Source organism: Esox lucius, chromosome 15 (assembly GCF_011004845.1).
Source record: "Esox lucius isolate fEsoLuc1 chromosome 15, fEsoLuc1.pri, whole genome shotgun sequence".
In the NCBI taxonomy this organism is placed as follows: Eukaryota; Metazoa; Chordata; class Actinopteri; order Esociformes; family Esocidae; genus Esox; species Esox lucius.
In genome coordinates this window covers 11,101,652-11,122,920 of record NC_047583.1, presented here as the reverse complement: position 1 = coordinate 11,122,920, position 21,269 = coordinate 11,101,652, and the positions used below count along the sequence as shown (strand labels likewise).

Genomic DNA, 21,269 nt, shown 5'->3' with positions numbered 1-21,269 from the left:
TATTAAGAGAGCGTTCTTTCTTGCCTCACGGGAGGCCCTTGTTTCGATGGCCTTTCATTGGACTTTCATTCAGCCTACAAACACCAGACCCACCTGATCACTCTCTCAGCACCTTGTCTCCTATTCCTTCATCATTTATTTTTGTATGCTGTAGAGTCAAACTGCCACCTGCTCTGTCCCCTTTAACGGTCAAGATAGGAATCAGAAGATGGCCATGAGATGATGTGAACCCTCCGTTCGCTCTTAAATACTCTTGTGCCTCATTTCCACTGGTGCTTTACCCAGGTACCAGGGCTACACTGGTGATTTATGCTAATGTTGGCTCTAGACTTTACTGTTTCCACTATACGTTTGGTACCAAGGAATTAAGATGGAGCTCATATGGGGAGGGAAAAGTAAACTATCAACGATTTGTTTTTCCAGCAAGAAAAATTAAAGGCGATATTTGTCTGGTAGTAAAATAACAAACAATAACGCCATGCTCAGTTTGTTTATTGTACGGTGTTGGAACTTGAGTAGGCTAGTATAACTAATTTCTTCCTCAAACTCCTGCGACCGGCTACTTCTCCATCTACACTCGTGACACCGCGACTAAGCCAGTGTATTCAGTAGTTAGTTTAAGTATTGGTCAAAATTCTCTACCTTTTATTTAGGGATGCACCGATACCAGTATCGGGTATCTGGTCGATACTTGGCTCATGTACTTGTACTCTTACTCATAGAAATATCCTGATACCACGCACTGAAACTCGATGGTTGGACGCATAAGTGTAGAATATAGAACTCCGATTGATAGTGCGGGAAGACGGAGATGTCAGCAATAACACAAGTAGAGTGCAAGCTCTGCTCTGCTAAATTGTCAAGAGGAGGAAAGGAAAAACACAAATTTAACACAAGCAATTTGATAAAATATTATTAGACACAACAAAGTGCGAAGTTCAAGGAGTATGCTAATGCTAGAAGTGCAGGACCACAACAGCTAACTCCAGCCCTGGTGAAGTGAGATAAAATATCCAGAAAAAGAATTCAAGAGCAGATCATGAAAACATTGCGCAGTTTACTATCACACAAGCATCAGAGCAGAGCAGCAACGTCCAGTCCCGCACGCTCAGAGTATCAAACTAGCTAGTGAGGTCAGAGAAAAGTAACTGGCTGTGTCTGTGAATGCATAGGTTTGCGCTGAACGGTCAGTAAGGGACAGTCACATTGATATAAAGCAAGCAAACAAGTTTATTTATATAGCACAATTCATACATAGAAGTAATTCAATGTGCTTTACAGTGATTTATTTTTTTCTTCAATAGAATTAAAACAGTCAGATTGTTAAAATTCTCTAACTCTGCTGTATCCAGGGGGACTGTACATGAACTTCAACGCCCCGGTATCTCAGTCCTCGCATTCCAGCGCTGGGATGAACCCGTCAGTCCCTATATGAGAGAATCTTTGCATCGATGTCTTACCAGGCTGTCTCCAGGGGGACATTTATGCCATGTCTGTACATACATTTTATATTCATCCTCAATTAATTATACTTACCTGTTTACTGAACCACCCCGGTATCTCAAGCCTCGTGCTCCAGCGCTTGGATAAACTCGTCAATCCTTTTTTGAGGTAATACCCTACATCGATGTCTAAACCGCAGCACAGAGGCTATTCCTCTGATAGCGCCAGAATTATTGGTAAAAGATAGCAAAATATAAATATAATAACGAAATAAATCAAATAAATCTTTCCTTCAAAATAAAAGCCTGCGATGGGTTATGTGTATTGTCTATATTTTCTAAAGAAAAAAATTTGGGGTAAAATATAGATTAAACAAATTACTATTTAAATAATACATTATATAAGATAAAGAATATTATAAGTTGGAGCACACTGAGAAATGGTTAGAGCTTAAGTAAGTTAACATAGAGAACCACAACATGTTTATAGGGGGAATAATGCTTGTTCTTTTACTGAAAAAAACCCTACCTAGTGCAGCTTGGAGTACTTGTTATTGGTATTCGGTATCAGCAAGTACCCACATATAAGTACTTGTACTCGGTCTGAAAAAAGTGGTATTGGTGCATCCCAGCATTTAATAGAAGGATTTGGGAGAATTCTGAGGTAATGTTGTGTTGTTATAGGTTCTGCAACCTATGTCTCAGTCTCAGCGTTCTATTTTTCTATTGAGTCAATCGTATCACTTTCGGTAGTTCCAAATGTTTACGTTCTGAGTCTTTGCTTCCCTGTACTGTAGATCAAAAAAAAAAAAAAAAAATTTTATCAGGGATCTTTTTTTTTTTAGATCGAATGAAAACCATTACGAGAAGCCTAAAGCAAACAATACACATCGCAATTCGAATAGCACAACATGCCGCGTTTTCACAGTTGTCAACACGCAAACCCCGCCCTAAGTCCTAAAGTCCGGGGCTTGGCACCAAGTCACACGGGCTGGCCCTTGTCAATGGAAACAGAAACATATCTGGACTTCAAGATAAAACACCAGTGTTTGGCACCTGTGGAAACGAGCATTGGAGAAAATGTTCTTGCATTGGTGCCATCTATTTCTTCTAATTTCCTAAATTAGTAAAACCCATACGGTTGTAGGTGTCACAGGTGTCTTAGCTTGACTCTCACAAAGACCCTCGTCAGCATGATGGTATAATGTCTAACATGCTGGCTAGCACATCAGCAAGGTTCAAGTTTCATCTCACAGTAGGGAAAAGCCATCACAGCAAACTGGTCTCTGGAGATAGAGGAAGAACATGTTAATTAATCAAACTGGGACTCTCAACCATGATTACGTCTGAGGTGTCCCATGTTGAAACCAAACTGCTCTGTTTTTCTTTGGGATCCCAGTGGACTGCTTACAGGAGAAGAAAGAGCCCTGCTATTGTCTAACAAAAGATATGGAATAGATATTAAACACATAGCAGCCAAGTAGTGAGTTGGAAACTGCTGTGTAGTGTTTTACTGTGCACTGTGGACCTGTCCACCAGAGGAAGGTACCTGACTATCTCCACAGGAACAGGAAACAGATGGGGCCCCACTTAGCTGACTTATAGTTTGGGGGACCCCCCACCCCCCTCCCTGTCTGCGGTGGAGTGGTGTGGGAGCACCAATCTTGGGCTGTGTTCCGGCCAGGTTCCTGTGGTCGGGTCAGGTGATATGTACTGTTGGCTTCCTGCAGTGAGGTGCAGGAAGAAACTATTATGTGATAGCCCTCCTCAGGTCTCCTGTGGACATTTCTTCATGTGCATGTCAGGATTAAGGGCCTATCTGGAGCTCCAAGCAGTTGCCTTCCCACAACAGTCTTTCGCTCCTGTCTTGATGCTAGCTAAGCAGCCACCATAAAAATACACGTTGAATTTGATTTGAAACACATTATTTACTTAAGTCGCCTGTTCCTATACGTTGCTATGGCTATGGAACCGAGACCATCTGTGCTCAAGTCAGAGACTAGTGTTTCTGATTAGCCCACTAATGACAATGCCAGGGGTGTTGTTTTGATCTTAACTGGCTCTCCACGACTTTGCGTCAAAGCCCCGCAATTTCTCTTTTGGTTAAACACCGTTGCTGTGGCTTTTTTCATAAAATACTAGAGCAACACATTCTCCATCTCTTCTCCCGTTGTCTGTCTCCTTCCCCTAATGACCTCTGTGGCTGTCCGTTTATCTGTGGACCTTTTAACTCTGTGCTTTGTTTGCACATGTGGCTTTTCATTGAGAGGACTTTAGGATGAAGTGTGTAATACATAATCTGCTCCCGACATAAAACGGCGGCTGAGCATAGTTGGCCACTGATCTCATGTAGGTTCCCTCAGAGCAGGCATAGGCTATTTTCTGCTCTTAAGCGCTTTTAGCCGTTAGCGTGCCGGTCAGTCTGAGGCTGGCGGGGACACTGAGTTTTGCCAGGACAGGAGTTTAGGCTGCAGACACATTCTTTCCATGACATTTTAAGTTGCTGAATTAGAACTTGGCCAGAAGTGTCTTTAATGCAACGCCACGTTAATCGGAGCAGACAGCTGACCGGCCACGTGATGAGCGAGGCCATCGTGATTCTTTAATGAGCGCGTTACATCACCAGAGTCCATGTTGAATCCCATGCTCCCTCGGATCAGACGACACTCACAGTGAAAGATTCTCCCGAGCGATAAACGTGGTATATTACTGTAGCCATATGCTGTGACGGGATACGCTTTGTGTGGCTCTGCGGATGCTTACATGAAGAGCTGAGACTTGGCCTGCTCGTACTGAACTAAATAAACTGTTGATGTATGTCCAAACCTTTGTCATTCAAAATATGCTAGCTATGTGGGACTGTTTAGTAACAAGATGATGCTAATCCACGGGGGGCATCCCTCCAGTCAGAGCAGAGCTAGGCTCATTTGGTGTTTGGTACAAGGGATTACCTTGGCTTCAAATAAGGGATTTATTTGGCCAATAGGAGGCATTAAATCGTATATAACTCTGAAAAAAGAAATCACTTTCCACATAGTTTAAGAGAAATAGGTTTTAGGTTTAATAATCAAACCTTAACCAAATCAGGTGCCTCAGAGCAGCTCTGTCTGGTCAGTGTTGTATGGGCGATTGGAATAAAGCATAGACGGACCAGTAGATACAGATATGGGCCAAAGCTTATGGGTCTGCCTTCCAATGGCCCTCTCTGTTCTGCAGAAGCCTGATGACATGAGCTGTAAACTACTGGGCTGTGTGTGCTGTGTCGGTCTGCGGGTCATGACCCCTGAAGCGTCATTTTGTGTATGTGAATGGTCTCTGAATTACTGGAAGGCACCAGAAGGAAACCACCTGGCTCAGGAATGCCAACATTTCTTACTTGATAGAAATCAGGTGATGGCGCATGGATGGTGTGAACCTCTCTCCGGGAAGGTTGGGCTAGACATGCCTAATGTATGACAGGGGAATTGCACTCCCAGAGGTGTTGAAAGAGAAACCCATCCATTTAAATGATACAGGTCATAAAACATTACTAATAACCCATGTTTACTCTGCAGGAAACATTTGTGTCTGTGAATTCAAATACACAGCCATACAAAATGGAGAAACACTGTTAGGACCAAGAATGTTTTGCCTGGGACATTTGACGTTTGCTGTAATCACTGTAACTTTCATTTTATCACCTAACTCTAAAATAAGCCTGTGCGTCTCCAGCTCAACTGTTCTCTCTCTTCCCTGTCAGAACTATGGGGTAGAGACAGACAACCTTAAAGGTCTGGTGGTGAGGATGAGAGCAGCAACAAACAGCCTTCACATGTCCACGTCCGACCGCAGGAAGAGCCCGTCGTATGACGGCAGCACCTCCCGGAAACCTCCCAACGACTTCCTCACCTCTGTGGTGGAACTGATCGGAGCCGCAAAGAGCCTCCTGGCCTGGCTTGACAGGTAAGACTCTGCCTCGCGTTGTGTTCTGGTAAGACTGTCCAGCCCAACAACAACCGTTCTGTCTAATTCATTTTTACATACAGAGAAGGAACACAATGGTAGTGCTAGCTACATTAAATCTGCTATACACTCACCTAAAGGATTATTAGGAACACCTGTTCAATTTCTCATTAATGCAATTATCTAATCAACCAATCACATGGCAGTTGCTTCAATGCATTTAGGGGTGTGCAGCAAAGCATTTGTGAAGCCACAACACGCACAACCTTGAGGCGGATGGGCTACAACAGCAGAAGACCCCACCGGGTACCATTCATCTCCACTACAAATAGGAAAAAGAGGCTACAATTTGCACGAGCTCACCAAAATTGGACAGTTGAAGACTGGAAGAATGTTGCCTGGTCTGAGGAGTCTCGATTTCTGTTGAGACATTCAGATGGTAGTGTCAGAATTTGGCATAAACAGAATGAGAACATGGATCCATCATGCCTTGTTGCCACTGTGCAGGCTGGTGGTGGTGTTGTTATGGTGTGGGGGATGTTTTCTTGACACGCTTTAGGCCCCTTAGTGCCAATTGGGCATCGTTTAAATGCCACGGCCTACCTGAGCATTGTTTCTGACCATGTCCATCCCTTTATGACCACCATGTACCCATCCTCTGATGGCTACTTCCAGCAGGATAATGCACCATGTCACAAAGCTCAAATCATTTCAAATTGGTTTCTTGAACATGACAATGAGTTCACTGTACTGAAATGGCCCCCACAGTCACCAGATCTCAACCCAATAGAGCATCTTTGGGATGTGGTGGAACGGGAGCTTGTTGCCCTAGATGTGCATCCCACAAATCTCCATCAACTGCAAGAACCTATCAATAGGGGCCAACATTTCTAAAGAATGCTTTCAGCACCTTGTTGAATCAATGCCACATAGAATTAAGGCAGTTCTGAAGGCAAAAGGGGGTCAAACACAGTATTAGTATGGTGTTCCTAATAACCCTTTAGGTGAGTGTATACATTCAAGCATACCGTGTTTAAGCACAGTCAGGGACATCTCTTGGACCCTGAGAGGATGTGAGAATTACCTTCTTTGTTCCCTCTTTTAATGCAGGACGCCCCTGACTGGGATCAGTGACTTCACCGCCACCAAGAATAAGATTATTCAGCTGTGTCTGGAACTCACCACCACAGTTCAACAGGTCTGCACGCTCTCGCTCCCCCGCACGCTCACTTTCTCCCTCTTTCTCGCTCAAGCTCCCTCCCAACAGCACGGAAAGGGGGGGGGGTGTATGACCTCAGCCTGAAACCAGTTGTCTGTCTGAACCCCCACATCAGGGTAGCTAATGAGGAGACCCCCAACTATGACTGTGGTTAATGACAATCGCAGCCTCTGTGTTTACAGTTCTATTAAAAAAACTTTGCCGCTCTTTAAAAGTGTCTGCAACATTCCGTCAGCTGCATTATTCCATAGGCCATGTGGTTCTGGTTTCCCTGTTGCAAGATGTTCACAGCAGGAGAGCATACTGTTTGTGGGCATCCTGTGGAGGATAAATGCACAGTGGGTTGAGGTGGTCTCCTTCACTGCAATATGTTAGATATTTTCCTAACCCTGTGTATCAGCAAATTAGCAAACATCTTTCCAGGTTAAATGTGTTTTATTTGGCCATGGCTTACAGTGTGAATATTTCCATGGTATTGTTTGTGGTTATGTATGAGGCAGCCCTTTGAAAGAAAGCAAAAGGAGAAAGTTACAGATTGAACAGTGTTGAACAGAGCTCAGCTCAGTCTCTTTTCCCCACAATTTCTAAATAAGCATAACTTTTTTTTTGAGACTGCAAGAGTTCTTTTTGAGAAGTTATTACATGAAGTCAGTTCCTTTTCCAAGGGTGCCTATTGCCTCTTGCTGATGTCTGGGAGTTCAGCACCACAGTGATTTACCGTGGCAAGTCTCATCCGGGTTATGGAGAAAGACGGGAGCTTAGAGAGATAAGGAGTTTTGAATGGCGTGAACTCTGCACCAGGGATACCTGTCGCAGCTTTGCTGTGGTGTACTGTAGCAGACTCACAGGGATTCATGCCACAGCTTTGTGTGTTCCAAGTGGATACCTTAGTCCATGATGGACCAACATAACCTCACACTAGCACCTGCAAAACTTTAGCTCCAGTGCTCTTACACACCAGTGTATGGTCCTTGGCTGATTTGTGAAGCTCAACCTTTTGTCTCATTTCAGTTGTATGTTCTATGACCTTTCCCATGTTGATGGATAACTAAGGGAGTTAAGCTTGTGTGTCACCTCATATTTATACCCCAGTGAAACAGGATTTCATGGATGACCATTTAAGAGTTCCCACATAAAATGTATATGCCATGTACCACAATCGATGTGGGTTCCCCAATTTCGTATTTTCACTGTGATAGAACAATAATTTTTTTATGTACATGGTTGTGATTTCACAAAGTTCTATCAAATCACTTCACTGGGGAGAGAGCAGTGTAACCCTCGGATGCTGGACTTGACACTAGCTTAACCCTGCTGTTCCCGAGGGAGAGTTGCATGCATAGAGAGAAAGTCAACCAAAACAATTTATATACAAATCTCGGTTATTTGTCGTTATTACCTGGTAACGTTCTCATCATGGAACCAAAATTGGGACATTTTATGTTTGGTTTTAGTAATAATGTACAGCAAGATATTAATACAGGAAAATTAATTGTACATCCAAAAATCACCAGCAATCAAGTTTCTCAGCATCTGTTTCCTTGAAGGACATACAATTTGAACACATTGTCTTCATGGAGTACACAAACAACCAAAACAAGACCTAGCTTGCGTCCTGTATATTGATAATGTAGCCTAGATTAAAATGGGATGTCTGCACACAATTGATCTTTTAATATAGTTTTGTTGATTTAAGATTTCCCAGCAGCCTCACCAGCCAAACCTACAGTGACTGATTAGTGTCCAATACCGCGCATGCTTAGAATGGTTTGCGTGACCGAGATTATACATTACATAGAAAACTGAGAACTTGACTCGCGAGAAGCGATCCAGTGCAGTGTGCACATACAACAACACACTGAGCTCACACAGCCAGTGTTGGGTCTGGACATTACACTTCAGAGCATGTTGAAAATTGATGCATGTACTAAATTGGCAAGGAAGCAAATATTTTAAAAGAAGAATCAATCAAATTTAAATTGAGGTTTCTGTACTCTCACAAATTGACCCTTGCATCAAAGTATTTTCTCTAGCACAGGCAATTGCAAAGAGTGGAGGCAGATAGTCATGAAGGAGGGATTTACAGGAAATCTCAATGAACACCCCAGAATATAAACCTATACATCTACGTTCAGTTACATATTAGCATAGCCAGTTCAGGCAGGAAATCCTAGTGGTCATTGGTCAGCATGTAGCCTACCACTTGGCATCTGGGATTGCTCCTAACACAATCTTATAATGACTACAAAGCCTTCATGACAACATTTCCACTAAAACTAGCTTTTGGCTGGTCAAACTATTTGTAATCTCTATAAGCAGAGCCTGAAATTAACATTAACTTTAATATAACTTCATTATGTTGTCGAGGACATACCTCAAATACTTCCACTCCGTCTGAGTGCAAGCTGAGCTGATATGACAGGTTAATTATAAATCCTTGGGCAACAAATTGGAAATGGCTGAGTGCTGGCTTAAACAAGTCAAAATGGAGCCCTATGTATATCCAGTGGATAGTGATAACTGTTTCATGGGTTGATTGAAATACTTTTAACTTTTCATGAAACTTCAAAGTATGCTTACATTGCAGAATAATATAATGAGTACACATTTTCTGTTAACTATGACATTAGTTGTTAAGGTACACAACCACTTTAAAACCAGCACAGTCCTCTATCATTAAAGGGTCAGAATAGAAGGTAATTAACCAAATACATTTAAATGTCTTAGTTTTCCTTCAGACCTAAAATAATTATTCTAATGTGATTTACATTCATTAATGTTTATCCACAAATAATTTGCTTTTTTCCTGCCCCTCAACTGGTAAATAGTTTTGTGAACACCAGACAAGTTCTGTGTGGGAGTATCACTGTGAATTGATGTTGTGGGTTGGGGTTAAATGGCCTATCCATGAACCTCGGCTGATGAACTGGGCTTTTAGGATGCACACTGGCTCTCTTTAAGCCTGAAAGAAGCCTATATGTGTACACAAAATAGAGCAAAGCAATAAACCAGCAAGCATGCAGTGATTTCTCATGTGACCCATGACATGAGCGCTTGTGCTCCGCCTGAATAAAGGCCATGGGCTCAAACAATGCCTGGGTTACACTGAGCGATGAGGTGGATATTCTTGGAGGAAAGGGACGTCTGGAGGGCAGGTCTGATGACTCACATGGTGCATCGATTTTATTGTTCTGTAAAATCCAGTTTTTCAGTCAAGTCTGGTAAGCTGTATAACTGGCCGCATGTTAGTGTGATAGTGGTCTTCTGTTTTTGCCACTTCATCGCTCGGCTGGACAGATCATCTCTGGTTACAGATCAAAGGGGCTGTCTGGGGAGGGAATGGATCCCCAGTCTGCTTTATGAGGACAGCAATGGCGTGAGGGGGGTTAGAACTAACTTTATCCACCCACAGAATATTTCTTCCTCTCTGGTCTTGGTTTAGACCTGGCATATGTATAAAGTTATATTTTTGATGGTTTGATGCCGATATGAGATTATTTTGTATTCCACAGATCTTTCAGGGTTTATGCTTTTATATTTGGACAGAACTTATTGAAAAATATTGTATTAATTATGTTATTATTGTTTTATGTATTTCTATATATTTATATATACTGAATTATATGCAGATGGTTTATATATATATTGTGTATAGGTATTTATATGTGTATTGGTAGTATGGGTAAATATATTCAACCTTGGACCAACAAATATTTATTTTTAGCATATACGTGTTGGCATGTAAAAGGCATCTCAGCTTAACTGCATCTCAGTATAAACCTATTTATAGCTAAAATCTGTACTATTATGTGATGGAAGTCATGCCAAATTCCTTCCAAAACCACTACACGTTCTTGGCCATTTTGGAAAGTAATTGTGGGTAAAACATTGCCTTTGGTGCCAAAACCAAAAACAGTAACCTACATTGATATTTTATGCTTATTAGTTTTCCCTTCATGTTTGTTCTGGCATTTCTTCTCAAGTTATAGGAAAATGTAGTTTTCATATGTGCATCAGTATTCAAAAAAATAAATAATCTGCTCTGTGCAGATCACAAGAGAGAGGGAGACTTCTGGAAAAACTCCTGGCCTAAAAGGACAAACCAGTGTTCTGCTGTAGTCTGCTTTCATGGCTTTCACAGTTAAATCTGCTCCATTCAGTTATGACAATGGACCGAATGAAAGCCAAGTGCATTTGTGCCCAGATTCTCCTCAGCTTGGTCCAGTGGAATGAGCAAGGTAGGGGAATATTGAAATAGATGGTTGTTTTCCCCATACATAGTCTGTACAAAGGATTTGAAAAGAGCAGCAGAGCAGCACACACAACGGCTTTACTACAAGGATACAAATCCAGGCTAGTACTCCTCTAGCTGTTCACAAAAGTATTTATGTTCAGATAACATGCAATTTAAATAAAATACAGTTTTACTGTGGCCAGTGACAGCAGGAGCCTTCGGGAGGAATCAACGACACGGCGAGGTGGACTTTGGATAGTGACAGCTAGGAGTCATGGGTCTTGGTAGTTCTAAGGCATGGTCTTGGAACTAAGGCCCCGGAGGTACAAAACCGACCCGAATATGTTGTCCATGACTCAACCAACTTCAAGTAGGCAAAGAACCTGATGCACCGTCTTGCACCCCTTCGGTCTGGGACTGTGAGGTCCGGTTTGGGTGAACCAATCAGGTCGTTTATGTTCCTCAAAAACCAGCTGTATCGTTAGGCATACGGATAGGCTGTATACCAGCAGAACTCTCCAAAAAAGCCTGGCGAACTACTTAAATTAGTACTTAACTGTTAACTGTAAATGCCAAGCTGGCTTGTCTTGTTAACTTATGGACTGTGGGCCATATAAATACGGTCTAATTCAGAGATAAGTAGGAGAATGTCCCATGTAATGCTTTGTAAGTTAAAAGCAAAACTCTGAAATCAGCCATAGTCTTAACTTCGAAGCCCTCGTGGAGAGGCTAGCACTGGAGCAATACAATACATTTTTGGGTTTCTAGACAAGATCCGTATTTAGCACTAGTTGAAGTTAATCCCTCATCTGGGTACCCAGAGGGAAGAGCATTACCCGAGAGCCTGTATAGAGGCCAGGCGACAGCCAGGCCAGGAGGGCAAAGCAGTGGCTCAGCAACACTTACCAGGGGTCTTTTCAGCACTGGGCCTCCGCTGTCCCCCAGCTGTCTGACAAGGCTGTTTCTTCAGCTGTGAGGCAGGCCGTGATGCAGTCTGGGAAGTGGGTACTCTGGGAGGGGGCAGAGGGGATTCTGTCTGTGGTTGACGCAGCAGGGACTGTAGGATGATTCTGGCTTCTCCTGCCCCCTGGTTGTGACGTAGCAGTTACTGTACGATGTTCTGGGCTTCTCCTTCACCTGGTAGTATAAACTGGCTCCTTCCTGTGACTGCAGGAGAGACTGGACTACCAATGAATTGTATGGGCAGCCAGTGCTAAGGTGTTTTGTTTACCGTTATATGGAACGTGGAATCATATGGAATGATTTTTGGTGTCCTCAAAGTTTGAGGATATGGTTTCCAAATTGATGTTGAAATATACTTTGAGTCGTTAATCTTTTTTGGAACTGCCTACAGTCCTATATCTGGATCTCTAATGACATCATATTTAGCTACCCCATGTACTCTGTTTTTATTGACTGTCTCTGTGGTGAAAAAACCTCTTCCTGCATGTTGAGGAGAAGGCAGCCCTTCTAACATCTGTCTCTTCTCCACAGGACTGTACTGTTTACGAGATGGAGGAAAAGATCCTAGAAGTAGTAAGTATTTCTTCCCTCAAATTATTTTCTTTCAAACTACATTCCCACTGACTAGAGGAGTACTCTGTGAAAGTCTGTTTAAATGTTTGTTTGGTTCAGATCTGTATTCCTTCACATGGAGATTAGTTGACATAGTGCAGGATGGGCCAGGGGCTAGGACCCACTGGTAAAAGAGGCTGCTGAAATATGCCCTGGCCATCAATCAGTGTTTCCTGTCCTTTACACTCTCCAGACTGAGCTGACAACGGGCCCCCCACCACAACCACCCCTACCCCTTCACACACACACACACACACACACACACACACACACACACACACACACACACACACACACACGGACACCCTCTGTGAACTCTGTTGGAGACAGTTGCTAGACCTCTCTTCATCATAGAGGTTTAATCATTTTAAACTCAACTGTTCAATCAACTGACAAGGACAAGCTTTACTAGTTATGGCCATGTTCTTATCAATGGAGAATCTTCTGAAGTCTGTTAGTAGCATTTCAGTGTATTTTTTTTGTTTGTGATTTAAAAAAATATAATAAAAAGGTACGTTCCGTTAGAAAATTCAATTAAACACCGCTGTAGTGCTAAGATGTGAAACTTTTGTTCCCTGAGCATCCCATCAAACCATGGCAAACTGTTCAAAATGTCCATATAGAAGATGGTGGAAGGGAAGGAGTGCTCTCTGAAGCCATTAACTTGTAGAACAAGTTAATGGCATGTTAATGCACCTCACCTCCTTGCCCCCCCTTTCCCTGAGGGTAGTGTGGTAATTACCCCAGTGTTACTGGTTGCTAAGGTATATGGCCTCTTGTCGCCAGATTTCCTGGCTGTCAATCTGCCCCGCTAACATTAACACAGACAGCTGTGTATATGAGTGTTTGGGTGAAGGGTGGCTGCCTAATGAGTCACGTGGTGGGACATGACATTACTGGACAGGTCATTAAACCACAGCATGGAAGTCACCGGAAGAGGCAATGAGTTGAGGGCTTCAGGATTGACATTGGTTTCCTTCTTTGTTTGGTTTGCCCAAGTTGGCTTTAAGGGCTTCCCTTCACTCTGTCTCGTTGCAGTCTAAAGTTCTGAACAGCATCTGTGACCAGACTGTGAGAACCACCTCTGACCCTCTGATGAGCCAATCAGCATGCTTGGAGGAAGTTCAGCTGAATAATATCAAGCCTGGCGAGGGACTGGTGAGGAATGCTGCATGCTCCCAGTCTTTCCCCCCAACCCAATGAACTACCAGCTTATTAATGTGTCTAGTACTCCTCAAGCTCTCACAAACAATGCTGTTTGGAAAATTATTTTCCATTATGTGTTTGTCATATTTCCACAGGGGATGTACATCAAATCCACCTATGATGGGCTTCATGTCATCACTGGCACCACAGAGCATGTAAGTATGGTGGCCACAGAAGACCAAATCAGTAGATCCTTGTTAACACCATCCTGAAAGCACAATTAACAATTTTTTGTTTTCTATCTACTTACAAAATGTTTCCTATCTACTTACATTCTTAATGTTTCAAGATAAATCCAGTTGTTATGGGAACTGTAAATGTTATGCGTAAACATTAGTTGCCATGTTCCAAGCTCTGAGGGGAGACTAAGCTTGAAACAGAACGTTGTCTTCCCATTCTAATAGTGATCTTGGGTAACAGCACCCAACAACAGTGTTTACCGCCTAGCTAGGAGACCAGTGTAAATATGTTTCTTTTATACGCCAGTGGAGAGACGGAGGAGGGCGTTATGGATGAATAATATACCTGTTCAAGTCTCGGTCATCCATTTAACGTAAAAAATAAAACTGCTCCTACTCAGGAGTATTGAGTAACATGGCAGTGTGATTCACAGACGTTTAGGACTAATTAAACCAGAAATCATCATGACTCATAAATCTTTTTGTAATGCTCGTGCTTGTTGTATCCACACATTCATAAAGAATGTTTGTATTCAGTCAAAATGGTCCTGTGTTAATTTTCTCAGGGGTTATTTCGTGGGTCTGTCATAACAAACATGCATGGCACACGTCTGACAACAAAGGGACATTTGGAATTGTCCGGCACTTAATGTTAAATATGCATGGTGTCTGTTGGAATCATAATCCTCTCCTCTTGGCGTGGCCAGTCCCCAGCCGACATGACCAAGAAGATCCATGGGGGTGATGAAGTGATCCAGGTCAACCAGCAGACAGTGGTGAGCACCTGGGACCTGTTCCTTCTGACACTTGTCGAACACACCACTCCTCCAGCTGAATACAGGAGGCTTGAGGTTGAGCACGACTCAAACGGTCTCGTGTTACAATGCGAACCTTCGGTTGACAACAACAGAGAGTGTACCGCTGACCCTCAGCGGCGATGGTACGGGGACACGCTGACACATGTTGTGTAACAACAGGTGGGCTGGCAGCTGAAGAACCTGGTGGGCAAGCTGAGAGAGGACCCTAAAGGGGTTGTCCTTCTCCTGAAAAAGAGGCCTACAGGAAGCTACGGGTTCACACCTGCCCCGCTCAAGAACATGCGCTGGAAACCGCCGATGGCACAGGTGAACATCCTAACCCCTTCATCTTTTACTTTGAAGCAGTGAGGCATACTGTTATTGTTCGTATTACCTTTTGGTGAATCTGTGAGAGAGTCGGGGAGATGTGTTAGGGTGTCAACAGGCCTAGACTGGTGTAGAAACAACCTGGAGGAGGGCTGCGGGGCTTTAGACAATGCTGAACTGTTCTCCGTTCGCTAAGGGCATTGGCGTGAAACCACAACTACAGTAATCACACTATGATTATGATCTGACTCCGACTAGGTCATTAGTCGTGGCAGACAACAGTCTGTGAACTACTCTGCAGTATAGAAGAGAGAGGCAAAGATCTGCTTTGGTGGCAGCTTGTGTAGCTGCGCCTATATTGGGTTAACGTCCATCTATAGGCTGGGAATTCCCAGTGGTCTTGCCTGTATCGAAGTAGCTGGTCAAATAGGCAACCTCAATGGGTCACTTAGTGATTTTGCCTTTTTAGAGATGGTCAAAATTGCAAAGTTGTGTTCTAGTGGGGAATAAAGAGAATTGAGTGTAACACTCAGAAAAATCCTGTGTTAATGAAGTTATAAAATTGTAATCCAATTTGTCAGTTCCTCGTGTGGACAATTAGGACTCGACTAAGCTTTTAGCCACAGTCAAGCAACTGAGCCCTGACCACAGTTTATAGGGAACAATAGGCTGTTGTATTTTAACTTGTGTCCTGGTCAGGCCTTGTCACGCCTGGATGCTGCTTTTATTCTCGAAAGATCAGATCAGATGATGTCAAAGCGGAGTTGGTTTCACTCAACAAAGGACCTCGCCTCACAAAGACACCGGAACGTTCTCAACTTGTCCACCACCGCGTTTGAACCGGGTGTCAGGAATTAAAGTGACACATCGTAGGTCTTATGAGAAAGGCACTGATTCTTTTTTTCCCCCCTTGTTTTTCAGAGTACTCCCTCCCTGAGCAAAACCCAGTCTCCCGGCTGTTCCACAGATGGGTCCACCAAGAAGGAGAAACCAGCCATCCTGGATCTGTACATCCCCCCGCCTCCCACTGTACCTTACACCCCACGGTATGTAGCCCTGTACACCCTGCACTCTCTCTCCAATCACACTCATTCACAAGGAGGAGCAGTTTTTCCTCCGCAATTAACAAGGCCCCAGACAGGCGCAATAGCTCAAAGCTGGTTTGAGCCAATAGGAAGGCTACAGCCAGCAGACCAGGTTTTAAACTGTCAACACATACAGTTACGCAAGCAAAACTCTTGGGTCATTAAGGCCCAAACCTTTTTTGATAGTAGAAATGAAAGGTTACAGTAGTACCACCAATGACAGGCTTTTGAGTGCAACAAAACAATCAGGCGTTGCAGATTAAAATCAGACAATCACCTTTTGGTGGAGAAAATCTTTTGGTCTGAATCTGAAAGGGAAATTACATTTACTCCACTGTGGGTACTTAACCCATGCCAGCATATTGCCTTTACCTACCTCAGTAGCAATGTTGGTCGGTTGTACTTCAACCATATAGGCAGGTCGCTTAAGATTCAAATTGTCTCAAACAGTCTAATTTTATATAAGTTTTCTCTCACTCCCTGTTTTCAATTTAAATGGCTTAATTGGCATGGAATGTATTACTACATACATTGCCAAAGCAATCTTCAATATATATTAAAATTATAGGCAAAATAATTTTAAACTAGACAGTGAATAACAACAATCACAGTTACAAGTAAGTAAGGGGAAGGATACAGGAATTAATGTAGTTTCATTCTGATACATTATTTTGTTGTCCCTTTGTGTGTGCCAGAAAGCTACATATTTTGCCGCTAATATAGCACAACTGGATTTTTCTCCTAGAATATGCTGCATTTTCTCAGTTTCTGTTGTCCTTTCTAAGTATTCAATATTTCTCATATTCACTCGCTCTCGCTCTCGCTCTCTCTGACCTATTTGAAGTAGCCAATTGCTTCTAATCAGTGTTTTTGTCCACAGAGAGAGTAAAGGAAGTGCATACCCCAGTATCAGTAAAATCAAACCGAAGGGTTCCGAGTCGCCCAACTCCTTCTTAGACCTGGAGAGTGGAAGACGCTTCACCATAGCAGACTATGACAAGCTGGGAGTGGTCTATCCCATCGAGACCAACATCATACAGCCCAGGATGAGGGAACGCCACACCTCGTCTTGTAGTAAGTCTCCTCCACCACAGTCGCCGCCACACGGGTCCCGCCTATTCTAATGTTCAAGCCAATATCTAAAAACAGGGAAACAAAACATTCAAGCTTGATTTTTTTTCCTCTTTTTTTTTTTTTTTTTTGGTTAGGTAAGCCCCGCCCCCTCTCTATGCCAGTGGACACCTGTCTTGGAGTGGCAGACCCCTGTTCCAGGCCCTGGACACAAGGCCGGAAAGGTGACAAACACACATGCTGTGCACCTTTTAAGTTGCTGCAGAATAACAATTTAGCTAATTGACCACGACCTTTAATCAGATTATCTGGTTATAACAGCGTAAACAATGACAGGTACATCAGTAGGTTGCCCTGAGGAGTTCACTGCTTAATGTCTCTGCCTCATTAATCCCCCCAAATGAACCATGTGATCAGTGTCAACTGAGAGTCATGCAGTAGCTCTTGCCTAGAAAGTATTAAGTTTAGTTTATACCAACAAGATCAGTTCCTCTGACCCTGATCTCCTTGGAGAGAAGAGACGCAGGGTTATGAATGCACAGACATATCAAACAAACCCTCTCCGCTGGTGGTCCAATTACACTGCTATGGTAGCGTAGTGGGAGAAGGCTTTAATTGGCTGAGATTCCTGTGCAACGCTGGGTCCCTCCATGGTCAACAAGTGCTGTGGAGATCAAGTGCTGTCATCCTCTTATTTTCTTTTCATGGGGCTATGCTTTTCTGTTTATGTATTTGTATTATTTCCTTTAAACATTGGAAAAACAAGACGCGCAAAGAAAACTCAACCCGAACACAATGAGAAAATAAACACGGGGGAATATAAAACAACCAATAAGAAGAAAAGCGTCACCTACCCGTCCACCCACCCAAATCCCACGCACCAACCCAGTCTCAGCATGCGCCTTGCCTTTTCTTAGCCTGACTTTGAGAATCGTATAGAACATCTGTTTTGACTCCAGTCTCCCCTCTAGGCGAGGACCTCCTCTACAGATACCTAAGTAACGAGCGAATCCCCACCATTGCTGAGGAGGTCCCGACGGGTGCTCCACCCTACAGACCGGGAGGAGGGCGACAGCTGGTCCGAGGACTGGATCACATCAGGAGCAGTCACTACTTTGCCAACCAGGACCTCCATAACAGCGCAACCATCCCCTACCAGGACCATGACCTGGGCAGCAAAAAGACCCCCGTAACCCTCGCCTCCAAACGCCCTCCCGCAGAGCCCTCGCTACTGGTCAGTTGGATCACACGGCTTAAGCTATTGACTCACTGATGATGCGCTTCCTGTCCAGGGCTTCCTGTTCCTGTCTTCTCCTCAGTGCTTTCTGTCCTCCAGCTGTTTGCGTTGGGCTCTCCGTCTCTCCCACACTTTCTCCCTGCCTCCCAGTGTTATTGTACTACTAAGCCTGTACTACTCCACCACCAAACCTCTTAGTAGTTAACTCACCGCATTTTTACATCACTCCTAACCAATCCCAGTCCCCGTCCCCTACCAACTACCTACCAGTCCCATCCCTGCTGCACAATCTGATAGTCATAGGAATACATATTGAGCTGGGGTCACACAGCACATGCATGAGAGCCTGTATTTGGAGGTATGGTTGGTTTGAGGAAATGTCTACCTGTCTACATTCGGACAAGAGCAATGTTTAAGGACATTTGCCTTGTCATTGACCTTTGCAGGAACCCTTTTGTATATTGTTTAAGTTATATTATCATGTTCTTTTAGAGAAACTCTCTTCAGAATGTTTTAATTTTCTCTTGCCAAACAGTTGGATTTTTTTATTTCCAATGGTGTGCATAATTTGTTTTTATTCAAGAAACAAACAAAAAAAAGGCTTTCCAGGTGTTTACTGTACTGATATTTGATTTTAGCTTTTTATTTCTTTTTATTTCTTGGGGTTGGTGCCATTCAGTTCAAGTACACAATGCCTCTGGTTGCCTCTTGAAGCTATGCATATAGGAACTCTTTACTGTCACTTGACAGATCAATGCTGCATTGACTGGTGACTATAATATTTCAATGTCACCAGTGATAATGTTCTCTGGGTTTAAAGCTATGCACTCTTTGTATAGTGTCATGTCCCTGTCTTGTCTTGTTCTAAAGGCTGTAGGCACACATCTCTGTGATGATCTCTTCAATGGATCTTCACAGCTGTTGGTCTGCTATTAGCCTTTGGAACAAACCTGTAGGTTAGGCCTCTTTCTGGAGTCACCGACCAGACAGCCTTTTATCAGCACAGACGACCTGTTGAGATGGTATGGGTAGTTTAGCAAGCAACAAGCATTACAACACAAGATTTATGGACAGTATTAAGGACCTTGGTATGTTGAGAAATTGTATGTTGACAAAAATACAATTGTACCTTTAACTGTCTTTTGTAACATGTCAATAGTATATTATTAAAGGTGCATTCCAGTTCTCATTTGTTATGTCTTTATTTTATTGTTTTTTTATTGAGAAATTCATGAAAAAAAAGGTAACATTTTTGGTGGTGTCCTTTCTCAAACCTCCACACCATTTGGTTTGAATGAAAATGGTCACTTCCAGTACCTAGTCACCCTGGAGGGGCCATACACCAGCTCCAGACTCTGGCCTGATATGCTTAGACCTTTGAACTGTACTTGATGTGTTGAAACTGGATAGCCAAGCTAAATTCTCTCTTGCTCTCGCTGTAATTAGGGTGGGTGATGTATATGTTTTTTGGACCATCAATATATTTTGCTTCACATCTTTCAACTTCTGAATGGTACACACATTTGGCTTTTGAATATCCTGATGTCACTAGAAAGTAACATTCGTTTTGGCACTTTCCTCCAAAAGATTAAAAAGAATGACAGCCTTTCTGCCTTTGTCTCCTATTCTCAGTTTCCATGCATGATGTTACTGGTTTGCTGGTGGCCCCCTGCTTTGTTTTTTCTGTACTTCCTGATCGTATGTGCCCTTTGCTAACCTGCCTAGCTATGACCTCCTCTAATCTGCATGTGCTGATTGTCTGTGGTGGAACTAAATACAACCTGCTTTTTCTTCACTGTTGTGTTTGCTCATTAATTGTTGCTTACTGGGCGTGTGGACTAAAATCTTCTTTATTATTTATTGTTAAGATTCACATTTAGTAAATCAGCACTGATAAATTGCATCCTATTTCTGATATTTGTACCTAAATTATTTTGGCAATTAGATATTTTTTGATCATATGAAAATAAAAATATAGTTTTTATTCCCTTTCTTTTCTAAGAGCTATACACTTTAAAAGGAACAATTTAAAAGGAACAATATCTACCTGAATATCCTACATGGAAGCTATTGTAGATGAGCTGTTGCTGCCAGTGTTTTTCAATGGACTGGGCTGCCCAGGCCTGTTTGTTCCATGAGCCACAAGACCTGAACCCAGGGACCGTGAAGCCAAAGGCCGGATCAGGTTGATAAATGTGTTAACACGGTTTTCTGTGTCCGTCACTCACAGGTATCTGAATGGAGCTCCAGCAGTGGATTCCTGAACAGGTGGGTGGTCATATTACATCAGTCATCTAATTCTTAATCCACAAAACACACAACATGAATCATTCTCATTTACATTTGTGCTGTACTGTAAACAGGAGATATTCCAAAGGGGGTATATCTACATAACCCTCATATTTGGTGTCATCTTACATATGGAGCCACCATGAAACCAGGGAGCAGTGAGTGGCTTGGTTTGGTGGTTAGGTGGGTGGTCTGATGTTGGTGACCAAGGAAAGTATGTGACAGACTCAAACCTCGGCCTCATCGTGGTGTCAGAAGACCAGACAGTTGAACTATTTAGACGACTTGCTGTACCACAAACAGGACCTCAAATAGCATTTTAACCTCAGGGAATTACACTCTTCAAATGAAAACGATGCCGAAGCAATAGGCAGATCCTTTTGTTGTGGATAAGGCTAGTTCTTATTTAAATGACCGTTTTTGTTATTTAGCGGACACTAATCCGTAGCAAATAACAGTCTGGTGGGTACACTTTCATTCTCGTAACCCTGGCGTCTCAAGCTCCACCGACAGGACTCCATCTAACACATACTCACATGGCAACTCTAAAGATGCGGTCTGGGACTTCTTAACAAAAGTTCATTATTTTTTTAAACTCCCATTTTGGTGTGGACGTTCAACATATGGTTTATGTGTGTATAATCTAAGTAGACTCACGGTCAACTC

At 42.9% G+C, this 21,269-nt stretch overlaps 1 protein-coding gene across 1 annotated transcript in view; it reads left to right on the top strand.

The window, feature by feature from the left end:
* LOC105015782 (connector enhancer of kinase suppressor of ras 3) overlaps positions 1-19,499 on the top strand; it is a 41,356-nt gene extending 21,857 nt beyond the window's left edge. Inside the window, exons 3-13 of the mRNA XM_010879188.4 lie at positions 5,182-5,384; positions 6,495-6,582; positions 12,332-12,373; positions 13,451-13,570; positions 13,714-13,773; positions 14,505-14,573; positions 14,775-14,921; positions 15,843-15,967; positions 16,887-17,080; positions 17,215-17,301; positions 18,049-19,499. Coding sequence (XP_010877490.2) covers positions 5,182-5,384; positions 6,495-6,582; positions 12,332-12,373; positions 13,451-13,570; positions 13,714-13,773; positions 14,505-14,573; positions 14,775-14,921; positions 15,843-15,967; positions 16,887-17,080; positions 17,215-17,301; positions 18,049-18,350 — 1,437 coding nt within the window. The 3' untranslated portion in view covers positions 18,351-19,499. The remainder of the gene's footprint in view (positions 1-5,181; positions 5,385-6,494; positions 6,583-12,331; positions 12,374-13,450; positions 13,571-13,713; positions 13,774-14,504; positions 14,574-14,774; positions 14,922-15,842; positions 15,968-16,886; positions 17,081-17,214; positions 17,302-18,048) is intronic.
* The last annotated feature ends 1,770 nt before the right edge of the window (positions 19,500-21,269 follow it).